We start from the raw sequence: 25070 nt of genomic DNA, 5'->3' as shown, positions 1-25070 counted from the left end.
CCTTTTGCGCCTTTCCTGGCGACGCCTCGGGCGTCTCATGCTGGTGTCGCCTTGGGTGTTATCTTTACCTTGGCATTGACTTTGACCTTGGCCCTGGTCGACGCCTGAGGATAGCGAAGAGCTCAAGGTTTCGCCTGTGCCATCCACGTGGCGCTTCTTGCATGGCTGACGGGACCTTCAGTCACTTGACTTGGTCCTGACACCTTCTGTGCCCCTGACCCACTCTCGACGGCGCGTCGTACCCTTGGGCATTCTGTCGATACGACGTTTTCTGAGTTTAACCAGTGGTGCCAGGGCCATCCTTCCATCCTCTGCCACGTGGCTCGATCGTGCGGTGCATCCATTCGCGTCGTTTAGCGCTATAACTGCAATACTTCCACTTGCATCGTTTGGCGCTCTAACCGCAATATTTAATTCTTCAAAACTTTGAAACTGTCCTCATCATTTCTGCGCTTTTCGTAACCTACTTGCACCCTTCCTCTCCCCACGAAGAGTTTTTCTAGTGTTCGTCCCAACCAGCGTTTTACCCTTGCGTTACCAGTGGGCCACTCACCTTCAAACCTCCCAAATTCTGTTCGAGCATGTCTTCTCATATTCCTCCCCCCAGGGTCAACCCCAAGGACCTGTATACTTGGGCTTCGAGCGAGCTTCTTGACGAATGCTCATGCTTACTCTCCACCAGGGCCATAAGGGAACACAAAGGGGATTCATGCTCCTATAATCACCGTGCCTTCGCGAGGAGGCACGACGACGATATTGCTGTGCTCCCTTGCACTCTAGGGGAGCCAGTATGCGGAGACGAACGAGCCAACGACGAGGTCCCCTTCTTTTACTTCTATCAGGTGGTTTTCAAGACCATCGGCGTGCGCTTGCCCTTCTCCAGGTTTGAGAAGGAACTGCTGACGGAGATCAATGCCGCTCTGGCCCAGTTATATCCCAACAGCTGGGCTTTTGTCAAGGCCTTTGACATCCTTTTCGGGTTTCTGGGTCGCACACCCTCGGTTGACATCTTTCTTCACTTCTTTGAGGTGAAGAGGCAAAGGAACAACCTCTGGGTAACCCTTAGTATCGTTCTTGGCAGAGTTCTCCTGACCCCCTTCCAAAACTCATTCACTGGGTGGAAAGGCCGGTTCTTCAAGATCGGCTGCCGGATTCTCGCTGAGGCGGGAGGTTTTGACTCCGCCACCTTGATCAGTTTGAAGTTCAACGCTGGAACTCTCGAGAAGTATATATGTATGAGTCACTGCCCTAGAAACTTCCGCCTTTATTGATTTCTATCTGTGTGTGTTTTGCTTCATGGTGTCTCTGACACATTCATCTCCCTTGGTGCAGGTTCGAAAATAAACCAAGAGCGGAGGTCACGACTTACCCGAACTCTGCGGACTGAGAGCGGGGCTTCGTCTTCTTCCCGTGTTGACTCCGATGGCCACTGAAGAGTGGTTCGTTTGTGTTTTTGTATGAGTTGTAATGTTTGCCCTATTCGCGTTACTCCCATTTGTATCGAACACTGCTTGTAAAATCAACTTTACTATACCACACTTGGTTTTTGTAACGCCGCTTACATTGCATACCTCTCATATATTGTGCGTTTTTCCTCCGTCATGTTTCTTAGCGGCGCCTGCGCTTGGGCGACGCCTTTCTTCTTGGCGACGCCTTCTTTCTTGGCGATGCCTTTCTTCTTGGCGACGCCTTCTTTCTTGGCGACGCCTTCTTTACCAGCGACGCCTCTCGTTACTTCAAACAGGGAAAAGATAAAGACTGAAAACCAAGGCAAGGTTTTTTCTCAAACTTGTTTTTCTTTTATTTGGGTGACCTCATTAAAAAACCCCGGAAAGGGAAAAAGAGCGTCCCCTTTAACAAGACTGTTACATAGCTGTTTTACATAAGTCAACTAAAATAAAACTTCAGGTTGGCTGCATTCCAACTGCGCGGGATGGGACCCCCTTCCAAGGTCTCTAGGTTGTACGAGCCGTTGCCCTTAGCCTAAGTAACTCTGAAGGGTCCGGTCCACTTGGGAGACAGATTATTCTCCAGCTCGTATGGGTAGGCTTTCCTCATAACTAGGTCGCCAATCTGGAACTGTCGTGGCTTTATCTTAGAGTTATATTGCCGCTTTACTCTCCTCTTTACCGCTTGGGCTTTTATTCTGGCTTCGTCTAGTAGATCCAGGTTTACCCGCCTTTCTTCGTTGGATTCCTCCACCACAAAGTTTTGAAAACGTGGCGAGCTTTCGTGTATTTCTACTGGGATCATCGCATCCGACCCGTACACCAAACTGAAAGGCGTCTCCATGGTAGAAGATTGGGGCGTGGTGTGGTATGCCCATACGATCCTTGGTACTTCCTCCGCCCACGCCCCTTTGGCCTTCTCTAGCCTTCTCTTTAACCCCCTCAGCAGAACTCTGTTTGCTGACTCTACTTGCCCGTTGGTCTGGGGGTGCTCGACTGATGCGAACACTTGCTTGATACCTACCTCAACGCACAGATTTCTCAACTGCTGACTGGCAAATTGGCTCCCATTATCGGATATCAAGCGCCTAGGCACACCAAAGAGGCACACAATGTTCTTCCACACAAAGTGTTGTACCTTGTGCGCAGTGATCTGTGCCACGGGTTCTGCCTCTATCCCCTTGGTGAAGTACTCGATGGCAACGATCAAATACTTCATCTGCCTTATCGCCAGTGGGAACGGACCCAGGATGTCAATTCCCCATGTATGAAAAGGCCACGGGCTATATATGGATCGCAGTTCTTCTGGCGGTGCCTTGTGCCAGTCAGCGTGCTTTTGGCATTGCTTGCAGCGCTGGGCGTGTCGCGCGCAGTCCTCTTTTACTGTTGGCCAGAAAAACCCTGCGCGTATCACCTTGGAGGCTAAGGACCTTCCCCCTACGTGGCTCCCGCAAATGCCTTCATGGAGTTCCGCCATTATCCTGGTACACTCGTCGCCACTTACACACGTTAAGATAGGGTGAGTGAACCCGTGCCTGAACAACACTCCGTCCACCAGAGTGTATCTTGCGGCATTTCTCTTGACCTTCTTACCTTCTTCAAGCTCCACTGGGAGAGCCCCATCCGCCAGGTACCGTCTGTATGGCGTCATCCAGGTGTCTCCCTCGGCTAGGGCACATATCTGCATCTGCCTTCCTTCTTCGGGCGTGTCTGCGTATGTGCTAATGCGGGGCATCTTCAGCGTATCTTGGGTCAAAGAGCGATGACTCCTTGGCCTTCCTCTCGTTGTACAAATCTGGAGGACATCCACCCTGTTATCTTCCACGAATTTACGCGGAGCTTTGAGCGTCTCTTGGATCACTGTCCTCTGCCTACCCCCCTTGCCTGAGCTGGCCAGCTTGGCAAGCAGGTCGGCTCTGGCATTCTGCTCCCTTGGGACATGTATCAGCTCAAGAGCGTTGAATGCTCCATTCAATAACTGGACGTATTTTAGATACGCCGCCATCTGTGGGTCCTCCGCCTGGAACTCACCTGACACCTGCCCCGTAATCAGGTGGGAATCGCTCTTCACCAAGAGGTTCTGCGCGCCCATCTCCTTGGCCAGGAGCATTCCTGCGATCACAGCTTCATATTCTGCCTGATTATTACTTGCCTTAAAGGCGAAGCGCAAAGCTTGCTCAATCAGCACGCCATTGGGTCCCTCCAAGACTATTCCCGCACCACTCCCTTGTTGGTTGGAAGAGCCATCCACCGAGAGCAACCACTGCGAGCCCACCTCCACGTCCACCTCCTGTTCACCTCCGGCCGAGAGTTCTGCTACAAAATCTGCATACACTTGCCCTTTGATGGATCCTCTAGGCTCATACTGGATGTCGAATTCTGACAGCTCCACCGCCCAGCGCACCATTCTCCCAGCCACGTCAGGCTTCTGCAGCACCTTCTGTATAGGGAGGTTCGTCATCACCACCACTGTAAAGTTGTGGAAGTAATGGCGGAGCCTCCTGGCCGAAAATACCACGACCAACGCTGCCTTCTCCAGCGCCTGGTATCTCGTCTCCGCGCCTCGTAAGGCCTTGCTTACGAAATAGATGGGCTTTTGAATATGGTCCTGCTCTGGACCAGCATTGAGCTGATAGCTCGCTCTATCACTGCGAAGTACAGCCGGAGGGGCACGCCTATTACCAGTTTGCAGAGGACCGGTGGCGTCGCCAGGTATTCTTTCAACTTAATGAAAGCCACTTCGCATTCGTCAGTTCATGCGAAACGACTATTTCTCTTGAGACACTGGAAATATGGGTGCCCCTTCTCTCCTCCGGCGGAAACAAACCTGGAGAGCGCCACCATTCGCCCCGTCAACTGCTGCACTTCCTTTACCGACGTCGGGCTTCGCATGGCGATGATCGCCGCACATTTGTCGGGGTTCGCCTCTATCCCCTGCTCTGTGAGCATAAAACCCAAGAACTTACCGGCCTCTACCCCGAAGACACACTTCTCAGGGTTTAGTTTGAGGCGATACTTGGATATAGTGACGAACAACTCCTCCAGGTCCGCCATGTGCTGTGCCCTATCCTGCGACGCCACTACCATGTCGTCCACGTAGGCATATACATTCCTTCCTAGCATGGGCGCTAGGACCTTGTCCATTAGCCTTTGGTAGGTGGCACCCGCGTTTTTCAGCCCAAAAGGCATCACCTTATAACAGTAACTGCAAGTCTCTGTCATGAATGCAGTTTTGCTCTCATCTCTCGGGTGCATCTTGATCTGGTTGTACCCCGAGAATGCGTCCAAGAAGCTCAGTACCTTGCTGCCGGATGCACTATCCACCAACGCGTCGATGCTGGGTAGTGGGTACGAGTCCTTCGGGCACGCCTTATTCAAGTCCGTGAAGTCCACGCACATCCTCCACTTCCCATTCGCCTTCTTCACCAAGACGACGTTGGCTAGCCACTCAGGGTATTGAATCTCCCTGATGTGGCCAGCACTCAACAGCTTCTGCATTTCTTCTCTTACCACCAGCTGCCTCTCATCGTTAAACTTCCTCCTCCTTTGGCGCACGGGACGGATCGTGGCGTCCATGCTGAGGTGGTGACATAGGAAATCCGGGTCGATGCCGGGCATATCCGAGGCGGACCATGCGAAAGCATCCAAGTGGCGTGAAATGACCCCTGCCACCCCCTCTTGCTCTTCCTGGCTCAGCAAACGCCCTAGCTTAAACGTTTTGCCGCCAATCTCCCTCTCCACGGCATTAGCCGCCTATTGATCCCTGTTATCATCCTAGACGGGCGCCGCCTCTTCCACGGACGCCACGTCGTCAGGGCCTTCTTCCAAGGGTGAATCTGCTTTGGGCATCGCCCTCGCGGGTATGGCCTCATCGGGCGTTGTCCCGGCGGGCGTCGCCTCAATCATCGTCGTGTCTGCACTCGGCGGACGTTCATACACCATGAACACGCCTCTCTTCGTTTTCAGGCTGTTCTCGTAACATTTCCTCGCCTCCTCCTGGTCTGACTTGATGACTATCACCTTGCCACTGAGGTCCGGCAGCTTCATCTTCATATGGCGCGTGGAGGCCACTGCGTTCAGCCTGTTCAACGCCGGTATGCCCAACAAAATGTTGTAGGTCGAGTTGGCGTTCACGACCAAGTACCGGATACTTTCGGTATGCGAGGCTTCTCCATCCGTGAACGTAGTCCTCAACTCCAGGTAGCCTCGGACTTCCACCTGGTTATCCGCAAACTCGTACAGGCACCCTGTGTAGGGCCTCAAAAGGTCAGGGGACAACCGTAACTTATTGAATGTCGACCAGAACATGACGTCTGCTGAACTTCCCTGGTCGACAAGAACTCTGTGCACCTTTCTTCCAGCTGTGATAACCGAAATGACCACGGGATCATTGTCATGCGGCACCACGTCTCGAAGGTCCCCTCTCGTGAATACGAGGTCCGATTCCCACGGCTCACCCGAGATCCTTTCTTCGATTGAGTTGACCCCCCTCGCGTATTTCTTTCGCTGGGAGGCGGTGGGTCCTCCGCCGGAAAAACCTCCAGCTATGGTATGGACCTCGCCGAGGACCGGCGTCTCGTGTGCTTGTTCTTCCGCTGGCGGCGGCAGGGCGGTGGTCGTGGCGGGTTCCGCGACATAATCCTTCAAAAATCCGTTTCTCACCAGCTCATCTAGGTGGTAACCCAGCGACATGCAGTTATCAATGTGGTGACCGAAAGCCTCGTGGAACTCACACCAAGAGTCTTTCCGAGGCCCCAACACCTTATCAGACCTTGCTGGTCGCCTCAATCTCTCAGCTATATTAGGCACGGCGATCAGGTCCTTCAGTTCCACCACAATCTCCCCTCTGGTATCTTCCTTCCCGTCGTGGTCTCATTGACCCTGGCGGGTTGAGTTCGCGTCGGTCCTCTCGGGCGCGAGGGCACGACGCTGGTGCGCTTCACACACACCTCTCCCTCAGAAGCGATATGTTCCACCGCCCGACGTCGTAGTTCAGCGAAAGTCCTAGGGCAGTTGCGAATGATGGATTCACCAAAAGGGTCGGGGCATACGCCTTTCACGAACGCGTACACAATCATGGGTTCCTCTGTCGTACCAACCTTTACTACCTGGGCCCCGAAGCGATTGATGTATTCCTTTAGGGTCTCCCCTTGATACTGTTTCACATCAAACAAATCGTAGGAAACCGGCGGCGGGGCCTTATTTGCTAGGTATTGTTCCCTGAACAATCGTGACAGTTGTCGGAAAGAGGTGATATGGCCGTCCGGGAGGCTGATAAACCAATCCATAGCCATCCTAGTCAAGGTGCTCATAAAGAGCTTGCACTTGGCAGCGTCGGAGCCGCCTACCAGGACCATCTGTGTGTGAAACGCAGAGAGGTGCGTCTCAGGGTCCTCCATCCCGGTGAAGATCACCTTAGGCCCCGCGAACGTGTTTGGGATCACTGCATCCAGAATCTCCTGCGAGAAGGGAGTGGAAAACTCCCTTGGCGGGGAGAGGTTCTCCATCTCGTCATGTTCACGTTGCCCCCGATTATTTCGTAAACCCCGGCGCAACTCCTCATTTATACGATGGAGCTCTTCATTCCTCACATGCGAGGCTTCGAGATCTGCTTGCATGCGTTCCTGTTCCAGCTTCGACTCCGCCATATCATCTTGCAGCCCCCGCATTATCTTCAGGACCTGTTACATGGACAGTTCTGCTGGGGCTGCACGTGCAGTACCTCGTCTTGTGGTGGCCATTTTCACGGTCTCTTCAAACCTCCTCCAACGTTACTATAACTTGATAGATCTTCTCAAACTTGCGATGGGACTGATGTTTTATATCGGCCCCACGGTGGGCGCCAAATGTTCTGTCCGGTTGACCTGGGACGTCTTCGTGCGCGACCTCAACCGTCAGCTAGGGACTCCTTCCCACTGGTTACCTGTGGATTCCTGCAAAGAAGGACAAAAGGGCGCCCTAGCAGCCGTTTGCACTCCGACGCTCAAGTCAGCCAGCAAGAAACACCAAAAAACTAAGCACCTCCGTATCTGAGCACCGCGTATGGCACTCTGAAGGTGGTAAAAAGGAAACTGTGTCTACTGTCTATTTCTCCTTCCAGCAAAGATCTTCCCCTAGTCCCTTGTGCGTAACCTCAAGGCTCGAGCAAGCAACTAGAGAGTTTCTGGGAAATTTTCCAAAAGTTCCAACCCCGTTCCCAACATTCTCGGCGCTATTTAAACTACCCTAACATTTAAAGCGCTTTTAATCATAAAACGTAACGCACTTAATTAACGCGTCTAATTAGAAAACGTAGCGCATTTAAGACGTTGAAACGCTTGGGAGCCTTTATAGTACCTCAAACGCTCGAAACAAAAACTGTATTAAATGACTTTAATTACCTGGTACCTGACTAAATGGTGTTTCTATTCTGACCTGGCTGTCGTACAGGTGGAAGGCCTCACAGGGCCATGACCCCATCTGGGGACGTTTCTTCGTGTGAGTCCTCCTGCTTGGGAGTGCTACTGCGCAAGGGGTGACCTTTTGGGTGCCAACTCATGCCCCCAATCCTCTAGTCACTCACTTTGAGAGCGTATCTGCCTTCCTCTCGTACCTTGCACCCTGCTACCCTGGGCGTGACCCTCCTCTTGAGTCGTATCTGTCCCAAAGGCGTCTCTGGGTGGCAGGGGTACTTCACGAGTCAGGCTGCCCTACACTGGTGCTATCACTATGGCCTTGAAGCCCCCTTTCTCTTCTCTTTATCACAACCCCGGATTATCGGGACTTGAGGCCTTCCCACGGCGTCGCTCCCTCCATGGTCTTTCCTACCCATGGGTATCGGGGAATCGCACTGTGATTGCCTTGCCTTAATGATATTTGATCTTGGCGACGCCCTGGTTGGGCGACGCCTCGCCTTGGCGACGCTTCCTCTTGGCGACGCTGGTACTTGGCGTCTCTTCACCTAGGCGACGCCTTGTGTTGACTTTGACTCCAGGCGTTGACTTTGACCTTGACTTTGTCAACGCCCGGATACGGGACGGTACAGTCGTGTTCTGTGTACGAGGAATCGCACCACCTTCTAATGTCTCGAGCCTGTACTTTCCATTCCGAAGGGTCTCTGTCACTCTGAAAGGACCAGTCCACTTGGGGGAAAACTTAACTGGTATGGGTGGGCCTTTCGTATCACCAGGTCGGCGACCTGAAATGGCCGAGGTCTCAGCTTGGAGTTGTATTTGTACTCCACCCTTCTCTTCAAGGCTTCATCCTTGATCCTTGCTTCCTCCCTTACTTCGTCCAGTAGGTCTAGGTTCACTTTTCTCTCTTCATTGGACTCTTCGACCACGAAGTTCTAGAAGCATGGTGAAGAATCATTGCGTCAATCCGTACACCAAGCTAAAGGGTGTTTCTTTGGTTGTGGACTGAGGAGTAGTGTGGTAAGCCCACACAATTCTAGGAACTTCTTCCCTCCAGGTCCCTTTTGCTTTATTTATTCTTCTCTTCAGACCTCTGAGCAGAACTCGGTTGGCAGACTCGACCTGCCCGTTCGTCTAGGGGTGTTCGACCGATGCGAACACCTGCTTTATTCCCAGCTTCGTACATAGTTTGCCCAACTGTTGGCTCGCAAACTGGGTACCGTTATCAGACACCAACCATTTTGGGATTCCAAAGCGACACACTATGTTCTTCCACACAAAGTGCCGGATTTTGTGGGTTGTGATCTGCGCTACTGGCTCAGCCTCTATCCACTTTATGCAGTATTCTATGGCAACCACGAGGTACTTCATCTGCCGCACTGCAAAAGGGAAAGGCCCCAGAATGTCGATCCCCCAAGTATGAAACGACCATGGGCTATATATCGACCTAAGCTCTTCTGGAGGCACCTTGTGCCAATCAGTGTGTTGTTGGGACTGCTGACACTACTTGCACCGTTGTGCATTCCCCATGCAATCTCACCTCATGGTTGGCCAATAATATCCTGCACGAATAGCCTTTGAAGAGAGAGATTGGTCGCCGATGTGGCTTCCGCATATCCCCTCATGAAGTTCTGCCATAATTCGCGTGCATTGCTCACCACTTACACACACCAGGATAGGGTGAGTGAAACCATGCCTGAACAATTTTCCATCGATCAGGGTGTACTTCTTCGAATTTTTCATGATTTTTCTAGCTTCTATAGGCTCTAGCAAGAGTACCCCATCAACCAAATAGCATTGGTAGGGTGTCATACAAGCTTCTCCTGCCTCAACTAGGAAAACTTGCAACGACCTCTCCCCAACTGGGCATACACTTATTCCGGGCGTTTTTATCATCTCCTACGTCAACGATCGATGACCAATTTTCACCCCTTCCGAAGTGTCGATTTGCTGGACTTCCGCCGCATTATCTGTGGCAGTTCGAGGTGTCCTCAGATTCTCCTGAATAACGGTCCTTTGTCTGCCCCCCTTGCCCGAACTGGCGAGCTTTGCTAGTAAGTCAGCTCGGGCATTTTGTTCCTAGGTACGTGGACCAACTTGAACACCTCAAACATGTCCTTTAGAACCTGGACATACTCTAGATATGCGGCCATCTGAGGGTCTTTAGCCTGGTATTCTCCCGTGACTTGACCTGTGACTAACAAGGAGTCACTCTTTGCCAGCAAACCTTTCGCACCCATCTCTTTAGCCAGCATCATTCCAGCAATCAGGGCCTCATACTCTGCCTGGTTAATATTGGCCTTGAAAGCAAACCGCAGGGTCTGGTCAATCAGCAGCCCATTTAGCCCTTCCAATATAACACCAGCCCCACTACCCTGTTGGTTGGAGGAACCGTCTACAGAGAGTACCCATCTGAAGTCTGCTCCTTCTTGGTGCGTGGTCGCCGAGGAGAGCTCTACCATGAAGTCAGCGTAGACATGGCCTTTAATAGGGCCTCTTGGCTCATACTGTATGTCAAACTCTGATACCTCTATTGCCCATCGCACCATCCTGCCGGCCACATTTGGTTTTTGCAAGACCTTGCGAATTGGAAGGTCTGTCATCACATTACAGTGAAGCTCTGAAAGTAGTGGCGATGTCTTCACGCTGAGAACACTACTGCCAGGGCTACTTTCTCTATGTCCTGGTATCTAACCTATGGCCCTTGCAACACTTTGCTGACAAAGTAAATTGGTTTCTACACCTGGTCCTGCTCTTGTACCAGGACCGAACTGATCGCCCTTTTTGTAACCGCAGAGTATAGACGAAGTGGAGTACCCAACTATGGCTTGCACAATACTGGTGGACTGGCCAGGTACTCCTTCAACTTTAAGAATGCCTCTTCGCATTCTCTGGTCCATATGAACCTGCTATTTTTCTTCAGGTACTGGAAATAAGGATGCCCCTTATCTCCTCCTGCCGATACGAATTTGGACAAATCGGTCATGCGCCCTGTCAACTGCTGCACCTCCTTAACTGAGATTGGGCTCCTCATTGCTATTATCGCAACGCACTTCTCAGGATTCGCCTCTATCCCACGTTTAGTGAGTAGGAACCCCAAGAACTTGCCTGCCTCTACCCCGAACACACACTTCTTTGGGTTCAGCTTTAACCTATACTTGACTATTATGGTGAATAGCTCTTTGAGGTCTGCTACATGTTGCTCCCTCTGCTGGGAGGTAACCACCATGTCGTCCACATATACTTGGACATTCCACCCTAACATGGGCGCTAGTACTCTGTAAATCAGCCTTTGGTAAGTTGCCCCTGCATTCCTAATCCTAAAGGGCATCACCTTATAACAATAACAAGACAACTCTGTCATGAACGTTGTCTTGCACTTGTCCCTGGGATGCATCATGATCTGGTTGTAACCAGAAAAGGCATCCAGGAAGCTGAGCAATCTGCAACCAGACGCACTATCCACCAAAGCGTCAATACTGGGAAACGGGTAGGAGTCCTTCGGACAGGCCTTGTTGAGGTCTGTGAAGTCGATGCATATCCTCCATTTTCCGCTAGCCTTGTTTACTAGTACCACGTTCACCAGCCCTCAACAGTTTCTCTGTCTCTTCTTTGATGACCTGACTTCTTTCATCGTTGAACTTTCGTCTTCTCTGGCAAACAGGTCGGACCTGGGGGTCCATGGTGAGACGATGACACAGGAAATCTGGATCTATGCCAGGCATGTCTAAGGTAGACCATGCAAAAGCATTAAGGTGCCGAGCAATGACTTCGGCAATCTGATCATGTGTCTCTTAGCATAAGGATTTGCCAAGCTTGAACATCTTCCCATCGATCTCCCTCTCTAACACATCTTCGACAGGTTCGAGCCGTCTCTCTCGGGCGATCTCTGCACGAGTGACCCCTTCTTCCCTTGGAGGATGAGTGGTAACAGCGAACACTCATCTCCATCTCTTCGTCTTGAGGCTATTCTCTTAGCACTTCTTCGCCTCTTTCTGATCAGACTTGATGGTGATCACCGTTCCCTCAAGGGAAGGCAGCTTCATCCTCATGTGCCTTGTAGAGGCCACCGCTCCAATCCTGTTCGAAGCAGGTATGCCCAAAAGAATATTATAGGTTGATGGAGCGTTAACAAAAAGGTATCGGATGTTTTCAGTGCGTGAAGTTGTGCCATCTGTGAATGTCGTCCTCAGCTCTATGTGTCCACGCACCACCACCTGGTCTCCAGTGAAACCATACAAGCAACTGGTATAGGGCCTCAACTAGTCTAGGGACAACTGCAACTTGTTGAAGGTCGACCAGAACATTACATCGGTCGAACTTCCCTGGTCCACGAGGACGCGATGCACCCTCCTCCCTGCCGTCACTAACGAAATCACCACTGGGTCATTGTCATGCGGAATGACGTCCTGGCAGTCGGCCTTGGTGAAGACGAGGTCGACGTCGGGAGTATGATCTGCCCCATGTACCTCTACTTCTCGCGCGTACTTCTTTCGCTGGGAGGCGGTGCATCCTTGATAAGATTCGAATAACATGATAGAGATATAATATGAACATGTTATGGATTCAACAAGAGTTGGAATATGATTAGGCACTTTTTAAGAATTGGATGAATGTTTTTATCATTCAAAAACTCACCAAAACACAAGTAACCAAGCCAAACTCATATAGAAACCCATAATATGGCATATGAACCGATTAAAACAAGAGAGAACACAAATGAACCGACTAAAACTCAAGGAAACTCAATCAAAATCACAAGAATAGCAAACTAAAAGGAACTACCGAATAAAAAAACAAAAGAAGCAAGTTCTACCGATTGAAATGACTAGACACATCAAAGACATGTTTTAAAGTTTGTTTTGGAATGGAAATGGATGAAGAAGATGAAAAGAACTAGGAAACTTATGTGGTTGGAGCTCTTGGAGATGTACACGCCACTTGAAGGATGAAAGGCTTCAAGATAAGTGTAGTTGTCGACCACTTGAGAGTCCAAGAATGCATTCAAGATAAGACTAGAAGTGAAAAAGACACAAGTCTCTCTCAATTCACTCACCAATTTGGGAGAGGTTCTTTACTCACAAAATCAATTCTATTATTTCAAAGACTCAAGCCCTCCTTTTATAGGGAGAAGGACCGGTCACCTATTACAAAAGAAGCTTACAAGAGAAGCTTTACAAGGTAGCCTATAACTCTTCCAATTCTAGCGCCTAGAATGGAGAGTGAAGAGGCACCTTCTAGATTGTTCCTAAAGTTAACGCTTATATATGCTATACACAAGAGGTGTCTTAGGTTTCCCTCTTTAGCACCTTTGTACTGACCTGTCCTTGGGCGTGACCAAAGTCAAAACTTGGTGGGACCCATCAAGGGCATAATGAGGTAAGAAAGGGAGTCGGCCTCGGGCGTTTGACCGGCCTCGGGCGTTGACCGGGTCCGGACCAAGGGGTACTTGCACCCAATGGGCGCCACCTCCTCATACCCACGGGTAGGAACGACCGTGGAGGAGGCGGCACCATAGAGGGCGGCGTAGTAGGAGGCGATATGGTAGGGGTGTGGCCTCGGGCCTCGGCACCCCGAAAGAGTAATAATAGAAGAGAAAGGTGGCTTCCAAGCCACACCCCCAGTACCAGCAGGGAGAGACCCGACTCGCGGAGTACCTGTGCATGAGGCATGGGAACGCGGTAGTACGCGCCACCATTAGATAACCACTGGGACAGAGATGACTCTGGAAAGGGCTACGTCCCATGGGGCATCTGCATGCATGGTACGTGAGGAGGGCAGAGACACTCCCAGGGCGAGTGACTAAAGACTGGGGTGCATGAGTTGGCACCCAGGAGGTCACCTCCCCCGTGCCAGATGCACTTCGAGAAGGGAGACTTACACACTGGGATTTCCCTAAGTTGGGTTACAACGTCGTAAGGCCTCCCACCCAGAGTTACGCTAAAGTCAGAAGGAGACACGTGGCAAAAGCACTGACAAAGGTATAAAAGCTCTCGTTGTCAGGAGTTTAAGGTACGTTCTATTCATTTGACGCTTACACACTGTACGCACGAGTGACTTGGGAACAAGAGAGAAATTAGTTAGAATTCAGTTACGCACATTCTGAACATTGTAGTTGCGTTGTTCCGATACGGAGGTGCACGATGTTTCCTGCCATTACTGACTTGAGCGTCGGAGTGCAAACGGTCGCGAGGGCGCCCTTTGTTGTCTCTGTTTCAAGTATCCACGGCGGCGAAGGGTGAAGGTTTGGAACGAGGAAGAAGGATTCCTTGATACGCACATATGAGCTACGCACTTAGAACCATCAGGTCCACCGGCGGGAACATTTGGCGCCCACCGTGGGGCCGATATAAAATAGTAGTCCCACCGCAGGTAATTGGAGGTTCAGTAGCGAGGTTCGTGGAGGTTTTTCAAGATTCTTGCAAGATTTACCAATAATCTTCAAGTTTCGTTCCGTTCTATCGAAGGAAGTTCCAAGACTCATAGTAACAGTTTGAAATTCTCCTAGAAACCACGTAGAATGAGGACAACGAGGCAGAGTTCAATGACGCGCGCAGAGAGTGATGACATGAACTTGTAGCAGGTCATGGAGATGATGCAAGGCCTTCAAGAGGCGATGGCGGCGTCGAAGGCAGAGCAAGAGCGCATTCAGGTGGATCTTGCGGCGTCGCAAGCAAGAAATGAAGAGTTGTGTCGCGCGAACAAAGAGTTGCACCGTGGGTTGCGCAACCACCTTGGGAATCGTGAAACAGAGGATCGCGAGTGTTTCACGCCACCTAGGGAGTTTCCTACGCTGTTCTCGCAGCCTATCATGGAGGCAGTGATCCCGCACACTTTCGTGGCTCCGAAGGTGACGTTCACGGGGATGGAAGATCCAGAGGCGCACCTCACTGCGTTCCATACGCAGATGATGCTTGTCGGCAGTTCTGACTCTGTGAGGTGCAAGCTCTTCATGAGCACGTTGACAGGTATGGCCATGGACTGGTTCATTAGCCTTCCAGATGGTCACGTGACCTCCTTTGCGCAGCTTTCACAGCTATTCAGGGAGCAGTACATCGCGAACCAGGCTCCCCTACCGGTGTCATATGATCTCTTCGATGTGAAGCAGTATCAGGGGGAGACGTTGAAAGAGTACATCAATCGTTTCGGGGCGCAGGTGGTGAAGGTTGGCACCACAGAAGAGCCGATGATCGTGTATGCGTTCAGAAAAGGGATCTGCCCTGGGCCATTCTGCGAGTCGATTATCAGAAATTGCCCCAGAACTTTCGCAGAGATAAGGCGTCGCGCGGTGGAGCACATCACGACACAAGGAGAGGTGTGCGAGAAGCGCACGAGTGTTGCACCCGCACGCCCTAGAGCTGCGCAGAGAGTGTTGCACCCGCACGCCCCAGCATCGACGCGTTGGTGGACAGCGCCTCGGGCTGTAAGATACTGAATTTCTTGGATGCGTTTTCGGGGTACAATCAGATCAAGATGCATCTCCGCGACGAGTGCAAAACGACATTCATAACCGAAACGTGTTGTTATTGCTACAAGGTCATGCCGTTCGGGTTGAAGAATACAGGCGCCACCTACAAAAGATTGATGGACAGGGTCCTTGCACCCATGTTGGGAAGGAATGTGCAGGCCTACGTGGACGACATGGTGGTGACTTCTCAAGATAGGGGGCGACACATAGCTGATCTGGAAAATGTTGTTCGCCACGATAGCCAAATACCGCCTCAGGCTTAACCGTGAGAAGTGTGTCTTCGGGGTCGAGGCGGGTACGTTTTTGGGTTTTTTGCTCACCGAGCGGGAATAGAGGCGAACCCCGACAAGTGTGTGACGATTCTGGCAATGAGGAGTCCTGCCTCGGTGAAGGAGTTGCAGCAGTTGACAGGGCGGATGGCCTCTCTGTCCAGGTTTGTATCCGCTGGAGGAGACAAGGGGCATCCTTACTTCCATCAAGGGACAAGTATACGCAGACTTCTTGGCAAAGCTCTCGCCAGGAAGCACACAGCAAGAGGAGGAGGTGGGCTCCCAATGGGTGCTCTCGGTGGATAGGTCCTCCAATCAGCAAGGGAATGGAGCCAACGTGGTCCTGAAGGGGCCAAACGGTTTGTTGATCGAGCAGTCCTTGAAGTTTGCGTTCAGAGCAAGCAATAACCAAGCACAATACGAGGCCCTAATAGCTGGGATGCTCCTAGCCAAGGAGATGGGTGTGTGAAGCCTGCTGGCGAAGAGTGATTCACAGCTGGTCACGTGGCACGTGACCGGGGAGTACCAAGCTAAGGATCCGCAGATGGCGGCATATTTGAGATATGTCCAAGTGTTGAAAGGGGCGTTCGTGGTGTTCGAGTTGTTGAGTTGTTCCATGTCCCAAGAGAGCAGAATGCCCGAGCTGACCTGCTCGCCAAGCTGGCCAGCTCAGGCAAGGGGGGAAGGCAGAAGACGATCATCCAGGAGACCCTCAAGACACCACGAACGTTTGTGGCAGATAACAGGGTGGACGTCCTCCAGATCAGCACGTTCAAAGGAAGGTGGAGGAGTTCACGATCGTGGATGGGACACTGTTCAGACACGGGTTCACGCACCCGATCTTGACATGCACAAGGATAATGTCTGAGCTCCATGAAGGAATTTGCGGAAGCCACATAGGAGGAAGGTCTTTGGCGTCCAAGGTGGTCTGTGCAGGCTTCTACAGGCCGACGGTGAGGGAGGACTGTGTAAGGTACGCCCAGCGGTGCAAGCAGTACCAACTGCATGCCAACTGGCACAAGGCGCCACCAGAAGAGCTGAGGTCAATTTACAGCCCATGGCCTTTCCACACGTGGGGAATTGACATTTTGGGGCCCTTCCCGTTAGCAATAAGGCAGATGAAGTACTTGATAGTTGCTATTGAGTACTTCACAAAATGGATAGAAGCAGAGCCGGTGGCACAGATCACCGCACATAAGGTACAACACTTTGTCTGGAAGAATATTGTGTGTCGCTTCGGTGTACAGATGCGCCTTGTCTCAGATAACGGTACCCAGTTTGCGAGCCAGCAGCTGAGAAAGCTATGTGCAGATGTGGGCATCAAGCAGGTGTTCGCATCTGTCGAACACCATCAGACGAACGGGCAGGTGGAGTCTGCCAACAGAATCCTACTGAGGGGATTGAAGAGGAGGATCGAGAAGGCCAAAGGAACTTGGGCAGAGGAGGTGCCTAAGATAGTATGGGCTTATCACACCACGCCCCAAACTTCCACCATGGAGACTTCGTTCAGTCTAGTGTACAGCTCGGACGCCATGATCCCAGTAGAGATCCACGAGAGCTTACCACGCTTCCAGAGCTTCGTAGCTGAAGAGTCCAACGAGGAGAGGAGGGTGAATCTAGATATGTTGGACGAAGCCAGGGGAGAAGCGAGAATAAAGGCCGAGGCTGTGAAGAGAAGGGTAGAGCACTAGTACAACTCCAAGGTGAAGCCGTGGCAGTGCCAAGTTGCTGACTTGGTCATGCGGAAGGCTCATCCATATGAGTTGGAAAACAAGTTGTCTCCCAAGTGGACCGGGCCCTTCAGGGTAACCGAGACTCGGGGGAATGGGTCGTACACGCTTGACACTCTGGAGGGAGGCCTCATCCCGCGCACTTGGAACGCGGCAAACTTGAAGTTCTATTTCAGTTAAAAACTCTATGTAGTATACAGTTTAAGGGGACACTCTTTTTCCCTTTCGGGAGTTTTTTAATGAGGTCACCCAAGTAAAAATCAGTTTGAGCATACATTGACTTAAGTTTTCCTTATTACAATGTAAAGAAACGCTAAAAAGAAGTGACGTGGTTCAGTAAGAAACGAACCCACCACCATGGTGTTTAGACACCTCAGCAGGAGGGACGCGAATATCTCCTCTGGGCATGGACACCAAGCGCGCAAACCGCCTCGGACGTTTAGACACCCCGAAGGTAGTGGCGGGGAGCGCACTCTTCGGGCATGGGCATCGAGTGCGAAAGGTAAGCATAACCTAGTTAAAATCTTGGCGTCTCGTCCTTGGGCAGGAGTTAACGGATTCCTCCTCAGGTGAGAACGACTAGCCCCGGTTGCCCTGATGTTTAGACACCTCGCAAGGAAGTGGCGGGGGGCGCCTCCTTCGAGCGTGGGCATCAGGCAGAAAGGAAGTTAGGAGCAGTCGGAGCCAGGCGACTTGGTGCAGATACACACCAGATAGGAGAAATGCCATCTGATCCTGCCTGTTGACCAAAACGTTGGAACTTGCCTCGTCAAACTTGGATCGACGTGTGCACCGCTTCAACCCCCGTCCTTCGTCACAATCCACCTCAAGAACCAGCAAAAGAACAGAGCGGCGCCGCTGCGGCCGATCGCACTCCAACGCCCAAGTCAGTGACTGAACCACCAAATACTTCAAGAGCAACACTCAAGAACTCTCAAGGAACCATGAACCAGTTCTCTCTCACAGTATGCTCAAGAACTCGCAAGCGTAAAGAATACAATCTGAACGTGCGTACCTCAAAAGTTCGTTGGGGAACCCTTAAATACCTGGTCACTTTCTCTCTCTTGGCAGTTACAGACCTGGACACGTGGCTCGCATCCATCTGTACACGTGCCATCATCTGGAGCCTCCTTGACTTGGGCGCTGCTTTTGACTCTCCTTTGGCTAAGTTACTTATGCATGATACTGCTCAGTGCATAGCTAACTTGGAGCGCGATCTCTACTGGAATTGGCGAGTCAGGGTGCCTTCGTACACCTTCCCTGTGGTCTCGCCGGCCGCCTTCATAATCTGCACCACCTTCCTCTTCGGCGATGTGCTTGTTCCGGCGATCTCTAATCACTTGGTCGCCTGAGTTTACATCTGGCGACTTCATCTTTAACCCAGTGACCGCCGGTTCTGGTATACTGGAGATCGGAGCACGCCAACTTAATAACTGGCGATTTCACGAGCCCCCCGACTTCCTTCCCCTCTGCCAACCTGGCATCTTGTCAACACGCCTATACTGTAGCTTGATGCCACGTCATCACCTCCGACTACCAAGGCGGTACACCATCCTTCGGGAAACCTTCTCCTTGGGCATAAACACCAAGTCCCTGGTCACCTTGGTGTTTAAACATACCGAGGACAAAATGTCGCTGCTTCCTAGCAGGCCTCTCCTCGGGCGTGGGCACCAAGTGCAAAGAGATAAGGACTAGTTGCCTTAGTGTTTAGACACACCGGGGACAACACGACACTGCTTCTAGCAGGCCTCTCGTCGGGCGTGGGCACCAAGCGCAACTTTGTCCCAAGTGTCTAGACACACTGAGGACGAAACGACCTTGCTCCCAGCAGGTCTCTCCTCGACTGTGGGCACCAAGTATGAGTAAGTAGGCTTCGGCCAAGATAAGTCCTCCTTCGCCTTTGAGCGATGTCGAGGCCAGGGAAGATAAGTCCTCCTTCGCCAAGTCCCTGGTCACCTTGGTGTTTAGACATACCGAGGACAAAATGCCGCTGCTTCCTAGCAGGCCTCTCCTCGGGCGTGGGCACCAAGTGCAAAGAGATAAGGACTAGTTGCCTTAGTGTTTAGACACACCGGGGACGACACGACACTGCTTCTAGCAGGCCTCTCGTCGGGCGTGGGCACCAAGCGCAACTTTGTCCCAAGTGTCTAGACACACTGAGGACGAAACGACCTTGCTCCCAGCAGGTCTCTCCTCGACTGTGGGCACCAAGTATGAGTAAGTAGGCTTCGGCCAAGATAAGTCCTCCTTCGCCTTTGAGCGATGTCGAGGCCAGGGAAGATAAGTCCTCCTTCGCCTTTAAGCGATGTCGAGGCCAGTAGCACCTTCAGCGGTAAGGCGCCTATGGTTCGAGAAAGAAAACAAGTTAAGCAAAGCAAAATCAAAAGTAAACAACAGAAGCATACTTGAAGCAGTAAAACAAAAGTTAAAATAAGTTCAGATGTTGACATAAGAAGTTAAATATGTTCACAGAGTTACAAAGTTACAACAAAAAGGAAGGTCAATCATCTTCAGAAAATTCCCTCGGCACGACCTTCCCATCGACGACGTGATTGACAGGGTTATAGTTGGAAACGTCCATCTCAGGGTGTTCGCACGCTACCTGAGACAGAGCCTCTTCAAACTGATGGATATCCACTAGGAGAGGATTTTATTAATGAAGGAAGAGGATTGTCACCTACACATTTGAAGTTCTTCCTTCTAGTCTTCTCATAAATTAAAAGAAGTCAAAGAGAAGATCAAGCCTAAAGATAAAGAAGTCTACAAACTCTCAAATAATAGGCTTCATATTAAATATCTCTCTTTATAGTTTCTTTTAAATTGTAAATAATATAGAATAATGTTTAGATAGGTGCTTAGAGGGAAACATGAGACACCTCTTTTGTAAAAGCATCTTTAGGCTTTAGTTTAGCAAATTCTAGAAGCTTGGGGAGTGAGCTTAGTAAGGGGGGTGTGATCTTAGGAGTTTTTTGGGTAGCATAGGGAATAAGCTATGTAAATGACCAGCCCTTACTCCTATAAAAGGAGGGCTTAGGTCCTTCACAATTCAGATTGGAATTTTATGGTAGAGAGACTATACTCAAATTTGGAGAGAAATTGTGAGTCTTGAGTCTTCTTCTTCCTTTGCCTTATCTTGTGAGCTATGGTGAGCTTCAAGTGGCGGCACTCCATCACTTATCTTGGATCAAGGAACCAAGTGGCGTGAAGTGTTCTTCCAATTCTCAAAGTCCAGCAACATCCTTCTATAAGTGTTCTTCCTTCATGTTCTTTCAATTTCATTCGGTAGATTAGCTTTGCTTGTTGTTTCCTTTCATTTGTACCGTTTAGTTTTCTGTTTTCCAGCTTTGTTCTTTGTTTCTATTCAGTCCAGTAGCTAGCTTTTCAATTCTGTCCAGTTTTTAATTCTTGTTCTTCATTCCTTGTGTTTTGATTCCATTTGACAATATATGGACTTCCATATGAGTCTTGGTTGGTGCTAAGTCTTGGTGAGTTCTTGATTTAGAACATTGATCCAATTCTAAAGTAAGGTGTCATTTATGACCAGCTCAAGTTGCTCTTAAGAATGTCAAAGAATCATGTATTCTTGTAGTTACATTCAACCTTGCCCAAGTTTATTTCTTGAGAAGCACAACGTTTCTCAATAGTAGTCATTTTGTCCTGGGAGGTGACAGCGGCAGCTTTCAGTTCAATAACCTGCTCATGGAGAGGCACAAGCTTAGCCAACAGCTCGACATAGGTCTGGCCCGCTTCATGAAGCCTTTTGTTGGGTTTAGAACATTGATCCAATTCTAAAGTAAGGTGCCATTTATGACCAGCTCAAGTTGCTCCTAAGAATGTCAAAGAATCATGTATTCTTGTATTTACATTCACATCATGTGGTATCTAGAGTCTAGGCTTGTTTTTGCTTAATTTTGAGTTGTATTGCACTTTACTTTCAAGAGCTCTTTACTTTCTTGCAATTTCAGTTTCTGTTTTAGGCTTACTTGAGTTTTTCTTGCTGTTCTTTCTTTTGTTACACCATGTGTTTGTGAAAAGGATTGTGGCACTCATTGTTCATATGAGTATGGCTGCTCTTTTGGAATGGCATTCTCCTTCCTAGAGCTGACCTTAAGCTTCCTTTCACTTGTGGTTATATCTTGTTATATGTCTTTTAATTTTGTAATCATGTCAAGTTTTGTCTTAGTCATGTTATTCCATAATTGTCATTACTTCTAGTAGTACTTTTATTGCTTTGATTGTTTCTTGTTTTGGTTACTTTCTGTTTTTTGAGTTTATTGCTTGATCCTTTGTGCATTTTCATTTTTAGATTTGAGTTCATGCTTGTATTCTCATTCTATACAAGTTCCTTTACATACTTTCCATTATGTCTTTGTTAGTCATCATACTGTTTTTCATTCCTAAATAGGCTCCTCTGTTTTCTTACAAACGTGCTACTGTTTTCAATTTACTGCAATTAATTGGCTCATAGGAAATTTGTGAAAATTTGGATTTACATACTTCAAAGTGTTACAAAAGCATAGAAAAAAGAATCACTCAAAAATTCCAAGTACACAAAAAATGATAAATAAAATATGAAAAGTGTACAATACTGCCGAAAAGAATACGGTAATTGGGCAGCAATTTTGAAAAATTTATTTCTCTCAATTGGCTTACTGTTTTTACCTCATTCCAGTGCCATTTTTGAGTTAAGACATTGAAGTTTCTGTGGTTAATTTTTCAGATTCCAGTTCGCTTTCAATCGGTACAGTTAAATCTGTAAACATAGCACAGTTTGCTTTAAAAAAAATAATAATTTCAGTAGCTGTTTTCTGTTTTCTTTAATCTACTCTAGCACTTTTCTTTAGGACTCTTTTTGTGTGCCTTCTTTATTCATTGAGTTCCTTATTTTTCTTGATTGTTTTTCATTCATATTCTTTCTAGTTTGTCATACATTATTCTCTGTTTTTGGTTTAGCTTTTATTGTTTACACCTTTTTCTTGCTTTCTTTTTGTTCTTCTTAAAAGTTGTGTGGAGACTTGTTCTTAAGTAAGTTGGAGTGGTTTGAGTGCTTTCTTGGGCATTTTCCAGCAACCTATATCTCTCTGTTTTTAATTGTTTAACAAGTTTCTTTCACTGTTTTGTTTTCTGTTTTTGTGTATTTTCTGCTCATGGCTCATTTCTCTAGTGGAGAGTCCTCCAAACTGTGCTCACCACAAAAGGCAGCCCTTTATGAAGACTTAAAGAATGCCAAGCAATCCAATGCTCACTATCTTGAGGTGATAAGGAAGATGGAAGCACGGCTCCAAAGTTTGGAGTTAAACCGAGAAGAAATGCATCAAAACCGTGAGAGAAGAACTCCTCCTCCTAGTCGGCATCCTTCAAGGCACTCCCATGGTTATTATGAAGATAATCCAAGGCCAAGACATCATCACCATGAAGAGAGGCGCCAACATGTGGCTCGCCCTTGTTCTCCTAATGTAAAACTTCCTAGTTTTAGTGGTGAAAGTGATCCCAATGTATACTTAGGATGGGAGGCTAAGGTGGACCAAATTTTTGATGTAAATGGGGTTAGGGATGAGCATAGGGTTAAGTTAGCTTCTTTAGAATTTTTGGACTATGCCATGCAATGGTGGCATCAATACCTCATGGACATTGACCTACACAAGAGGCCGCCCGTGGTCTCTTGGAACGATTTGAAAGCATGTTTACGCGCTAGATTCGTACCACCACACTTTAGGAAAGACCTTATGTTGAAACTCCAACGGTTTCATCAAGGCACGCTAAGTGTGGATGATTACTTTAAACAACTAGACACGCTTTTAATTCGAGTTAATATGGATGAGAGTGATGAAGCTAAGATAGCTAGGTTTGTGAGTGGCCTTCGAAGGGACATTCAAGACGTGGTAGAGTTACAAGAATATTCTTCTTTGGAAAATGTGGTGCACCTTGCTAGCAAAATTGAAAATCAACTTGCAAGGAAAAATGCTTTCAAAAATTCTTCTAAGGATAACTACTACCACTCTTCTTGGAAAAATAAAAATAACTCTTTTTCAAATATCCCTTCTAAGGACTCTACTTTCAAACCTAGAGAGTCTAAGCCTTCCACTTCCAATTCTAGGCTTAAATCACCACCTAAATCGTCTAGTAAGAAGTGTTTTAAATGCTTAAGCTATGGACATATTGCTTCTAATTGCCCTTCTAAACGAGCTATGTATATGCATGATGGGGTAGATAGTAGTGAGCATGGGTCCGAATCTTCTAGACATTCCTCACCTTCTAGATCCCCAAGTGAGAGTGAAAGTGAAAGCCCACATGAGGGTGACCTATTAGTAATAAGACGCATGCTTGGACAAGTGTTAAAACCTTTTGATGAAACTCAAAGAGAAAATATATTTCATTCAAGGTGTCTTATTAGTGATAGAGTATGCTCTTTGATTGTGGATGGGGGGAGTTGTGCGAATGTGGCAAGCACAAGAGTGGTAGACAAACTTGGATTGCCTACCATCTCTCATGCCAAGCCCTACAAGTTACAATGGTTGAGTGAGGTGGGTGAGATAGTAGTGAACAAACAAGTCCTCATTACATTTTCCATTGGCAAATATAAAGATGAGGTCTTGTGTGATGTTGTTCCAATGGAAGCTACTCATATACTTTTAGGTAGGCCATGACAATTTGAAAGAAAAGTTTTTCATGATGGCTTTACCAACAAAATTTCTTTTCACTTCCATGGGCACAAAGTCACTCTTAAGTCTCTCTCTCCAAAGGAAGTACATGAGGACCAAGTTAAAATGAGAGAAAAAAGAGAGAAAGAAAATGATATAAAAAGTTCCAAGAGAAGCCTTCTCATGTCCACACAACAAGTTAAAAGGGTAATAGTTACTCAAAAGCCTATTTTTTTAGCTATTCCTAGGACTATTGACTGTGAGTCGGCTAAGGATAGTCCCACATGTTTGGACAATTTGGTAAAGGACTATGAAGATGTGATTCAAGATCCTCCTAAAGGCTTACCACCTCTAAAAGGGATTGAACACCAAATAGACTTAATGCCCAGGGTTTCTTTACCACATCGTCTAGCATATAGGACCAATCCCAAAGAAACTCAAAAAGAAAATGAAAAGGAAATTGAAGTACATGATAAACCGAGTCTTAATACCTTCTCAACTAAATCACTTTTGTTGACTCGTGCTACGCCTACAAGGTCTTCTTCTTCTTTGTCATTTTCATTACCTAAGGTTCCTACTTCCACACCATATTGGATAAAGAATGTTAAGGATGATTTTTTCATATCTCCTATTTTACCAAATAATATCATTCCTAAACAATCTTTTCCAACATGGTCTGTGTATAGACCATCTTTTTTTGAACTCCCACCATTTCAAAGTGATAAGTCATGTTTGCCCATTTCTTCTTGTCTTCTCTTATATAATAGCAAACTGACTTTGTTTTATGCAGGAGTACTGAATTCGTGGACGAATTCTCTCCAACTCGGGGAGTATGATGGATATCCACTAAGAGAGGATTTTACTAATGAAGGAAGAGGATTTTCACCTACACATTCGAAGTTCTTCCTTCTAGTCTTCTCACAAATTAAAAGAAGTCAAAGAGAAGATCAAGCCTAAAGATAAAGAAGTCTACAAACTCTCAAATAATAGGCTTCATATTAAATATCTCTCTTTATAGTTTCTTTTAAATTGTAAATAATATAGAATAATATTTAGAAAGGTGCTTAGAGGGAAACATGAGACACCTCTTTTGTGAAAGCATCTTTAGGCTTTAGTTTAGCA

At 48.4% G+C, this 25070-nt stretch overlaps 1 protein-coding gene across 1 annotated transcript; it reads right to left on the bottom strand.

Annotated features, from left to right (window-relative positions):
• Window positions 1–9891: 9891 nt before the first annotated feature.
• Window positions 9892–10443, bottom strand: LOC137809180 (uncharacterized). Its single transcript, XM_068610317.1, has one exon. It carries the CDS (start codon window positions 10441–10443, stop codon window positions 9892–9894), a length of 552 nt encoding a protein of 183 aa, XP_068466418.1.
• Window positions 10444–25070: the final 14627 nt, after the last annotated feature.

The sequence above is a fragment of the Phaseolus vulgaris genome, chromosome 2 (assembly GCF_051622355.1).
Source record: "Phaseolus vulgaris cultivar YP4 chromosome 2, ASM5162235v1, whole genome shotgun sequence".
Lineage (NCBI taxonomy): Eukaryota > Viridiplantae > Streptophyta > Magnoliopsida > Fabales > Fabaceae > Phaseolus > Phaseolus vulgaris.
The sequence above is the reverse complement of the archived record's forward strand: the minus strand, read 5'-3'. Positions and strand labels throughout refer to the sequence as shown.